Source organism: Eumetopias jubatus, unplaced genomic scaffold (genome assembly GCF_037043125.1).
Source record: "Eumetopias jubatus isolate StellerSeaLion01/CBP00866 unplaced genomic scaffold, mEumJub1_p1.0 scaffold_12, whole genome shotgun sequence".
NCBI lineage: Eukaryota > Metazoa > Chordata > Mammalia > Carnivora > Otariidae > Eumetopias > Eumetopias jubatus.
The window spans coordinates 4,612,096-4,621,957 of record NW_028274818.1 but is presented as its reverse complement, the minus strand read 5'-3'; the positions used below and the strand labels follow the sequence as shown (position 1 = coordinate 4,621,957).

The window sequence follows — 9,862 nt, the reverse complement described above, 5'->3', positions numbered from 1 at the left end:
GGAGGGGACTCTTCCTGAATGAACAGAGGTTCATTCAACATCCTTGTAGAAAGCATTTATTGAGTGCCTACTGAGGTCAGCTACTAAGACCAGCCATTGAGTTAGATGCTGAGAAAACAAAGTTCACTAAGTCAAGCCTTTGCCCTTGGCAAGTTCCTTCTAGTCCGTGAAGCAGGCAAAGGGACAGTTACAGTGTGATGTGGTAAGTTCTGTGATAAAGCTATGTGTTGCATATTGTGGTCTCACAAAGGAAAGCGTCAGCAATGAGTGCTTACAGCATGCGCTGGGACAGCGCTACCTATGGGGGGTCTTCATGGAGTGGGGGTAACAGCAATAGTGAGCAGCCGAGCCCCCACTTGTGCCAGGGATGACTTTAAGCTCCTTACACCTTACATTTTCCACCACTCTGAGGTAGGTAGAATGCCTGGCTCCATTTTCTAGACTGGGGAACTGAAGCATAGAGGCTTTAGGAATTTGTCCAGAGGTCACACAGCGGGTATGGAGTAGGGTAGGTCAGAAGTTGGTCAAAAGAGGGAAAGCACCCCAGGCAGAAGGCACAGAGGAGTGCAAACACTTGGTCTCCTGGGGACTCAGTTGGTACTGGATTGTAAGATTGGGGAAGAGGGGATGGTGAGGTGGACAGTGGACACTGGTGGTTGATGTCCTTGGAAACCAAGCTAAACCATAGCTTCTACCAAACAGGAAGAACCCCACTGTCTGATGAAGGCAGGGACTCCGCCCGAGGGGCAGAGCTCAGGAGAAACCTGAAGAGGGGTGCTCCTTCCACCCCTAAACTATGCTCCTCTCCACCCTCAGACACTGAACCGCCAACCTCCTTCTCCCCTGAGGCCTCCTCCCTGACCTGGCATCTCTGAACCCCGGGTCCCAATGCTGATCACACCCCTTGGGCCCTGGGCAAAGAGTGACCTCACTGTGAGTTCCTGCCCAGGCCTGAAGAAGGCGAGAACAGGAGCACGTGCGTGCGGGTACTGCCCTGGCCTGCAGCCCTAGCTCAGTCACACCCTAGTCACTTGGGGGGCGGGGAGGGTCTTCCTGTGCTTCCGTTTACCTAACCACCCTTTTTAAATCAAGAGGCCTCATCTCGCATAAACACGACCATGGTCTTGAGCTAACCTTCCAGGCAAAAAGCTTCCCACCAAGGCGTAAGTTTAAGAGCTCCGGGGTGGAGGCCGAGGTTCTCACGGGTGGAGACCAGTACTGTGGCCCGGACTCCACAGATCCTTTCGCCCAGGCGCCCGCCCCCCGCCCCCCTCCCCAAAGCTCTGCCCTTCGCTCCCGCGCTGTGGCGCCTTTAAAGCCTCTGGGCGCTCGCCCCGCCCCGGGTCCGCCCCGTCCAAGGCGGGATCCCGCTGAAAACCCCCCGGCCCGGGCCGGGCGCGCCACTCGGCCCGCAGCCGCTGCCAGGAGTGTGCCGCACCGGCCCGCCAACGGTGAGCGGGGGGAGGGCGGGGGGCGCGCCCCCAGGAAGCGGGAGGCCAGCGCTGGCGACTTGCTCCCCGGCTGGGGCGAGGGTCCGGCGACCGCTCTGCTCGCCCCGTGCTGTCGGGTCCTGTCCCCAAGCCCCGACCCGGCATTGCTGGGCGATGAGGTCAGCCGAGGTTGCGGGAGCACGGACGGGGCGTCCATCCAGAGCGGGGGTCGGGGGGGGGGGACTCGGCCTTCGGGGGAGAGGATCGGCGGGCGTCGGGGCTTGGCTTGGCGTGCCCCGAGGGCGGGCGCGCCCTCGGAGCTTCCCCGCGACCCTCACTTCCGGGTCCCAGGAGCACGTGCGGGAGATGCCCGCGTTCCGCGGCCCCGAGGCCGCCCTTTCCGTTCCCCTTCCCGCCGCTGTCCCGCTGGCGAGTCGGGGTCACGGGCTGGGGAGGACAGTCCCCCGACCTCGGGCTCCGGGGGCTGCCGCCCGCGCTGGCGGGCGGTGTGGGGAGGGGGCTGCTTGCGGGCGATCCTGTCCCCGCGCCCGCCGGGGCCCCCACCCCGCGCCCCCTACTGCTGGGAAAGCCGGCGGGGGCTGCGGGCGGGCGGGCTGCCCAGACCACTGCGTCACCCCAGCGGCGGGCGGTGGGTGACTCATCCGCCTGTAACGGCCCAGGGTGTGGCGAGGCGGGGCGGCGGGGCCGGACCTGCAGGACCGGAAGTGGACGGCCGCCTTCCCGGCCCTGCAGGCCCCCTGGAGCCTCCTGGAGCCCGTGCCCGGGGAGTTCTGGGGCAGCCTGGCATCTGGGAGCAGAAAGCGTGGCGGGATTGGAGGGTGGGGGTGGGGGTGGTGGAAGTCCCGGGTACGGGGAGCCCTGTGGCTTGGCTGGGCTCTCCCTAGTTCTGACTCCAGAGCACCAGACGGAGGGACAGCTCCCCCTCTCCAGCGCCCCTCCCGATTTCTCCTTCCTCGTCCCGCGCGCGGGGAGACCTACAACCGCAGAGGAGGCCGGGGTAGCGTGGGGCTGCGGGGCCCGGCCCTGCGGGAGGCTACCGGTAGTCTTTGTCCGACTGCAGCCCCCCTCCAGCGCCCCAGCCCTCCTCTGCCCCCTGGATTGGCCTCGAATCCTTCCTTCGCCTCAGCCCTTCTCGCTCCGGGATTTTTAGGCAGCGGGCTCTCTAACTGCGAGCACACCCTCCGTTCGCAGAGCATTTCTTCTCCTGAACTATTCTTGAGCCCGCTTCTCTACCCCCAAACTTGTAACTTCCCACGCCTTCAAACGCCCTCAGCCTCCGCCGCTGCCCCCCAGAGGGATCCCTCGCACCTGCCTGCACCTGGGAACTGCCGGGGGTGGGGGGGTTGCTTTTTCCACGGAGGCCGCCTCTGGCCCCGGTGCACGGAGCCTCTTCACCACGGCATGTGTGTTGAGTGCGTGTTTCTTCCCGGTGCCCCCACCCTGCCGGGTTCCTGTGTTTGGTACACAGAAGCCATGGCAACGGCCCCACCTCACCCCTCCTCCCGCAAGCCTTGCGACTTCCTGTTTGTGCCGCTTCAGCTTTCTCTTCTGCTCGCTGACTTGATGGTGAGGGGCTGCCCCCCGGGTGGCTCCTCGGTCACAGGTGTCCACCCCCTTGCCCTGCCTGCCCCCTCTGCACTTCACTTCGGGGGCAGGGGCCCCCACTGGCTCCTTCAGAATAGCCCTAAGCCCGAATCTGACTTGGGAAGGTCCCCTGCGAACTGTGTGCACAATGAATGGAGAGTCTCTTTGTCTTCCCCTGTGACACATCCCGGGGCCCTAGCCACCCCAGCCACCCCAGCCACCCCAGCCGGGGACCCTTGCCCTTGACATCTGCGTGGGGCGGGGCTCGGTGAGCGTCCTGCTCAGGGTCTGGGGGAGGCCTTCCCCCTTCCCGGACCATTGTAACCTTGTGGATGGGGGTGAGGGCTCCAACGGCTGCAGGCAGCTCTGGCTTGGGTAACCCCCCCCCCAACTCCCCACCAAGTGGTTCAGCTTTTGTCTTCTCTTCGGATCCCCAGCCCTGGGCATCTCCTACACAGCTCCCCACCCCAGCAGGCACCTGGCCCTCTTCCCTTCCTTTGAGGGACGGCTGCAGAAGGTCCCCTGGGTGTCACGAGGGTGGGCCACCCCAGCTCCAGCACACCAGCCACCGCCAGTCAGCTTGCGCCTGAGAAAACCCTGCAGGCAAGCTGGCCAGGCCTCCCCTTCCCGGATCTCTGCCCCACAGCTCTGGCACCTCTGGGCTCCAGGGCAGTGGCCCCCAAGTGGAGCCGAGATACTGCAGCTGGAGGCTGTGACACGGCCAGCTGTGTCCAGGCTCCAGAGTGGGGGCAGGGCCCCCAGCATCCTCCCGGAGCCCGGAGCTGGAGCTGGGAGGCCAAGTCTGTTCTGCCCCTGGGGGGGGGGGGCGCTTCAGACTTGCTCTCCCCTACTGACCCTGGTGTCTGGGTTCATGATTCTTCTGCCCTTTCTCTCCCTGGGCCATCATGATCCCTTGGCCTTAGGCCACGTGGCTCCAAGGAGACACAGCCCTGGGACCCAGGGGATCCTAGTGAAGCTGCTTCCAGAAGAGAGGTCTGGACATTGGGTTGGGAAAAGGGGGCTTACTGGTGGCTTCCGCCCCGTCCTCCCCCTTTCCCCCCAGGTGTCCCAGCCATGCCCCTGTGTGTCAGGGGCCCCGGGCTGAGATGGAGCGAGTGGTGGCTGAGCTGCTGGGCCTGGGCTGGCAGGAGAGAATCTTGTCCCCCTTGCTCTGCAGGCCTCGGCTGCTCTCTGCTTGCCCTCCGCCAGCCGAGAGTGTGTGCGCCTGGTGGTGTGGGTCAAGGCCCAGACCGACATTTATCTGGGCCAGTCTTCAGGCTGGGGGAAGTGAGGGTGGGCTGCTCTTAATGAGGCATAAAAATAACTGATTTAGGGGGAGGATCGCTGCCGGAAATGTGCTGCTGGATAAGCAGGCGTAGAAAGAAGCCGCGCTGTCGGAGTGTGGGGGAGGGGACCGGCCTGAGACCAAAGGCTGAGAGCAGGAGAGGTTTGAGGCGGCTCTGCCCCACGCCTGGCTCGTCTGCTGAGCCCCGAGGCCCACGGAGGGGGTGGCAGGATTGTGGAACCTGGGGTGTTTGGCAGAGAGCGAGACAGAGTGACTTCATCCCTTCCGTCTGACCTGGCCTGGAGCCAGGTGTGGGCTGTAGGAGTGTCTCCCCTCGCTCTCCTTGCACACAGGTGCCTGTTCTGGGGGATCCCCCTGTCTGAGCGGCAGACAGCTAGCTGGATCTCACAGTGGAAAGGGAAGCTCATCTGCAGAGGGGTGGGGACAGGGAGTGAGGTCCTGTCCCTTCTGTGGCCCTGGCTCCCCCCCCCCCCCAGCATGGGTAGCACTCCTGGGACTTGTCAACAGGGTCCCGGAAGCGGGACGGAGGCAGTGAGGTAGGAGGTGGGGACAGACTGCCCCTGGGCCGGCGGTCTGGAAACCACCCACTTCTTCCCAACACAGGTTCTCAACTGAAGTTAAATCCTCCCGTGTGTTTCCCCAACTCTCCCTCCCCTCCAAAGTTTCCCTAAAAATACCACCTACACTCCTGGGTTAGTTCCCTATTCCTGCTATAACAAATTAGTACAAATTTAGTGACTTAAAGCCACACACATTTCACATGGTGCAGTTGTAGAGACCTCAGCAGAGGTTAAAATCCTCAGCAGGGCTGCCTTCCTTCTTGTGGAGTTTAGGGGAGAACCCCTTTCCTTGCCTTTTCCAGCCTCTGGAGGCACCTGCATGGCTCTCCCCTGACTCTGCTTTCTTCTTGCTTCTCCCGCTCTGACTTGCCTGCCTCCCTCCCTCGCTTGTAAAGCCCCTCGCTGTGAGGACGCTGGGCCCTCTTGGATGATCCGGCATACTCTCCCTGTGTCAAGACCCTTCGTTCTGCCCCATCTGCAAAGGCCTTTTTTGCTATGTAACATTTCACAGGCTCTGGGGCTTAGGATGTAGACACCTTTGGGCGGCACCATTATTCTGCCTACCATAGCTTCTGGAAGGGGAGGTAGGATTGGTTTTGATTGCCTGGTTTCTCATGGGAAGTTCCTTTTGTCTGCGGAAATCTTTTAAGGGCCTACTCAGACCTCCTCTTCCAGGAAGCCTTCCGGGGTGCTTCTGCCCACACTCTTCTCTGCGTTTCTGTGACCTAGGGTCTGACTGCCGACTTGTACAGTAGTCACCATGGACAAGCCTTACCCTTTCCTGGGTGCTCTCTTTGTCTCTCTGTTGGCATTCTAGGACCAAGAACTTTTTTCTCTTCCACAGTCGCCAGCACAGAGAGTGGGTGCTCAGTTAAACCCAGAGGCTAACTGAGGGTGGGTGTGTCTAGTTCTCTAGCTCCTGGAAGAAGTTTCCCTAGCCCCGTTTTCCTCCTCTCCCCCAATCCTCCTCCTTCCCAGGGCTGGGGTTAGAATGACCAGTTGGCCTTTGCTAAAGCTAACCACCCCAAATGAGGGGCTGAACCCCCAGACTTGGCCTCATTTACCCCATATTCTATTCCGGTGGGTTTTCTATTTCATTCTAGTAGTGGGGCCATTCAAATGAAGCCTAATGGCAGGACTCAGTAACAGTCTGCCTGTTGTAGGGGTGGGAGAACCCAGAGATGGCCTGTATGGACCCTTAACCCCAGAGCTCTGAGCAGTGTTATTTCAGCCCGTGCTCCGGAGTCAGGGTGAGAGTCCCCTCATTTGACAGTGGGTCCCACCCTGGGGATGTGGAGTCCCTGCAGGCTGCAGCGTACTGACTGCGGGCCTGGCCGTGTCCTCTCCCCAGAGCTCCACAGCCACCCGCTGCCCTTGGGAATGGCCAACAGGGGACCTGCCTACGGCCTGAGCCGGGAGGTGCAGCAGAAGATCGAGAAACAGTACGACGCGGACCTGGAGCAGATCCTGATCCAGTGGATCACCACCCAGTGCCGCAAGGATGTGGGCCGGCCCCAGCCTGGGCGCGAGAACTTCCAGAACTGGCTTAAGGATGGCACGGTGAGAGCTGAGCACTTCTGACCGGAAGCGCAGGGAGCGGGGGGTGGGGGGGGGCCGGGGGGCCCTGGACTTGTTCTGCTTCTTCCTTCTGAGCCTGGGTATCTATCCCGCAGAGGACTCACAGAGTGAAAGGGGAGGCCCTGGGGGACACAAGGAGGAATAGCTCCAAGGAAAGAACCATGGGAGGCTGTGTTCTAGAACACTCTGGGCTACACCAAAACAAATGATGTAATATATGGTGATTAACATAACAATAAAAAATTAAAAAGAATAGAACACTCTGGGCTCGGGCAGGAAGGGGCCCGGGGCTCACTCCAGGTAGAGTAGGAGCTGCCTTCAGGCAGGACAGGAACCTCGGGGGCTCACTGTCTCCGGGGCCAGCATGGCCTCACCTCTGCACACCTGCTGCCCTCACCCAGGTGCTGTGTGAGCTCATCAATGGGCTGTACCCCGAGGGACAGGCCCCAGTGAAGAAGATCCAGGCCTCCACTATGGCCTTCAAGCAGATGGAGCAGATCTCTCAGTTCCTGCAGGCAGCCGAGCGCTATGGCATCAACACCACTGACATCTTCCAGACTGTGGACCTCTGGGAAGGTGGGTCAGGGCCAGGGCACTGTCACCCAGAAGACCAGAGACCCGGCCGGACCATCTTGCCCAGGAGGAGGGGGCAGGTTTCTGGCACCCTGAGGACAAAGAGCGGTTGTGTGTGTGTATTTCACGGAGGAAGGGGCCGTGTCGGGGGGTGGGGTGGAGGAGGGTATGAGGACAGAGGGAATTAGGAAGCCAGGCTTGCTGACCTAAGTGGTAGAGGTGGGACCCTGGCCCCCAGGACCCCAGTGCTGCCGAGGCCAACACACCCCCTCCCCCTTCCCAGGAAAGAACATGGCCTGTGTGCAGAGGACGCTGATGAACCTGGGTGGACTGGCGGTAGCCCGGGATGATGGGCTCTTCTCTGGGGATCCCAACTGGTTTCCTAAGTGAGTATGGCAGGGTGGCCCAGGCCTGTCCCCGTCCCAAGCAAACGGTCCCGCACAAAGCACTTTCCCGTCCCTCATCTCCCTGAGTCCTCGCAACTCTCTTGGGCTGGCAAGGGACTGTCCCTTTTGAGACACGAAGAGGTGGCTTGAGAGAGCTCAAGGCCTCTCAAGGGCAGAGAGGACACTGGCACCCGAGTCCCCAGCGAAGCCTTGCCCGGTCCGGGGAAGACACGTCCTGGGGCAGCCTCCAGCCTCTTCCTCACCAGCGCCCCCTTCCCACGCAGGAAGTCTAAGGAGAACCCTCGGAACTTCTCGGACAACCAGCTGCAAGAGGGCAAGAACGTCATTGGGTTGCAGATGGGCACCAACCGGGGGGCGTCCCAGGCCGGCATGACCGGCTACGGGACGCCCCGCCAGATCCTCTGATCCCACCCCAGCCCTGTCCCTGCCTTCCCACGAATGGTTAATATATATGTGTATATTTTTTAGCAGTGACATTCCCTGAGAGCCCCCGGGGCTCTCAGACTCCCCTCGGCCGGGGTGGGGGCCTGGCCTGGCCGGCCTTCTCTGGGGGCGCCCGATGGCAGGCTCTCCCCCGTGCTTACTAATACATTCCCTTCTTTGAACCCACCCAAACTGGACCAACGGGCCTCTTTTCTCCTGGGACCAAAATTTGGGGGCCTTGCCACCCCCTACCCTCATACCTCTTCTCTTTCCCTTTGGCTTCTTTTCCCCCTGAGCTCTGCCCTCAATCCATTCCTTGGCTGGGGCTCAGGGACCCTGCCTTCTGGCCTTGCTTCCACAAGTATGCCTCGCCCCTAGCTGTGGCTGCAGGACTTAATTTATAGGGAGAGGCCTGTGGCAACCGCCACCCCAGCCACAGCCGGGCTGTGCTCACCGCACATCAAGGCAGCCTGCGCCTGGCAGGGGCTCTCTCAGCTTCCCATTTTCCATTTCCCTTGCTGTGGCTAAGGAGTGGGGGTGAGGGGACAGGGCGGGAGGGCTGCCCACCATGGGCTGGGGCTCAAAAAACCTGAGTTTGCTGATTTCAATAAATCTCTTGTCTTTTTTGGATGGTCTCTGGCTGTGTCTGGGGCCATGAGCCCTCCACTGGGAAGGGAGGAATGTGGGGGGCAGTTCCGTGACTGGTGGTGCGGGAGAGAGGGCTTTCAGATGAAAGGCTGCAGTCCTCACACCCATTTTCCGAGTTCCTTCCCTCTCCTCTTCCTCCCCGGCTTTAAGGGAGCGGGGGGTGGGTTGAGGACAGTTGCCGCTGGGCCAGGGGCCGTAATGCAGGAGATGTGGGCAGAGTCCACACACCAGCCTAGGACTTGGGCATCCCACCTGGTGCTCCTGGTCGGGCCCCTCTCCCAGCCAGAACAGCTTCTTCGCCGCGGCAGGAGGGTGGGGCTGGCTGCTGGCCCTGCCCTGAGTCCTGGCCAGTCTCGGCGGGAGGCCCCTCGGGCTGGCCTGGGGCAAGGTGGCCCCTGTTGGAGTTGGCCACACCAGCTTGGGGCCCAGGGGCCAGGGGCCAGGGGGGCAGTGGTGGGGAGGAATTGCCAGGCTGCGAGGGAGCAGGAGGGAGTTGGTGGTGGTGGCTGGAGGGAGGAGGCCCTGTTGAGGGATCCCACGCCCTTGGGAGTGCAGAGGAGAGAACTTGACTTCTGGGCAGGTGGCCTTGTACCAAGAAAATCAATTTTGGGGTCAGGTTGTCCAGAGCTCGCCCTGACCGAGGCATGAATGTTGCCCCCCTCATTTCCAACTCCTAGGTGTCACCTTGACTCCATGGCCTCCCCATCAGACCCTGGGAGGACTGGACAGACCCTGGACCAGCCCCCCACACCAAGTTCCCCCCTACCCTCTTTCTACTTCAGCGCCTGTTTCCTTAGGAGGGCAGAGCCCCAGCGTCGTGCCTGAGGGGGACAGATTAGGACCGGGTTGCCAACCAGAGAGCTTTAATTCTCTCTTCTCCCCCTGCCTCACTGTGGCTCCCTCTGCCAAGGAGCACCTACCGTGCCGGGCTGTCTGTGGAAGGTCAGCTGGAAGGCCCAGCGGGGATCTTGGGGGATCCTGACGTGACCCCACAGGAGGGATGGAATTGGCTGCCCTCCCTCGGGCTGGGGCACAGATAAAATAGGCTGGTGCCTCTATGCAAATTCCCACGGGTTAGCTGTCATTCTGCCCCGTTATCTCTGGCTCTGGGAGGCTTGCGGGACACCGGAGAGGGAGAGTGATGTCATTGCACAGAAAACCTTGAATTCACTAATTGTTATACGAGAACACTGAACCATTTGCACCCTTCCCTCATTTAACCATTTGCAGCTACAGATTGCAGGCCATGTGCCTCACAACTTTCTGAGACACTCAGCTTGTTCCAGAGCCTAGACTGAGACCCCCCTGGCTTCCCCCAGTGGATTCCCACAG

General features: G+C 61.4%; 1 protein-coding gene across 1 annotated transcript; it reads left to right on the top strand.

Annotated features, from left to right (window-relative positions):
* The first annotated feature begins 1,374 nt into the window (after positions 1–1,374).
* TAGLN2 (transgelin 2) lies at positions 1,375–8,510 on the top strand. Its single transcript, XM_028090871.2, has 5 exons — positions 1,375–1,451; positions 6,253–6,461; positions 6,881–7,055; positions 7,336–7,438; positions 7,723–8,510. The coding sequence occupies exons 2-5, from the start codon at positions 6,282–6,284 to the stop codon at positions 7,862–7,864; spliced, it is 600 nt and encodes a 199-aa protein (XP_027946672.1). The 5' UTR covers positions 1,375–1,451; positions 6,253–6,281; the 3' UTR covers positions 7,865–8,510.
* Positions 8,511–9,862: the final 1,352 nt, after the last annotated feature.

Excerpts from the sequence above, each read along its gene's own strand:
- TAGLN2 (XM_028090871.2), top strand. The coding sequence starts at position 6,282 with ATGGCCAACAGGGGACCTGCCTACGGCCTGAGCCGGGAGGTGCAGCAG. Across the intron at positions 7,056-7,335 it reads GACTGTGGACCTCTGGGAAG|GAAAGAACATGGCCTGTGTG; the intron begins GTGGGTCAGGGC and ends CCCCCTTCCCAG. Across the intron at positions 7,439-7,722 it reads GATCCCAACTGGTTTCCTAA|GAAGTCTAAGGAGAACCCTC; the intron begins GTGAGTATGGCA and ends CTTCCCACGCAG.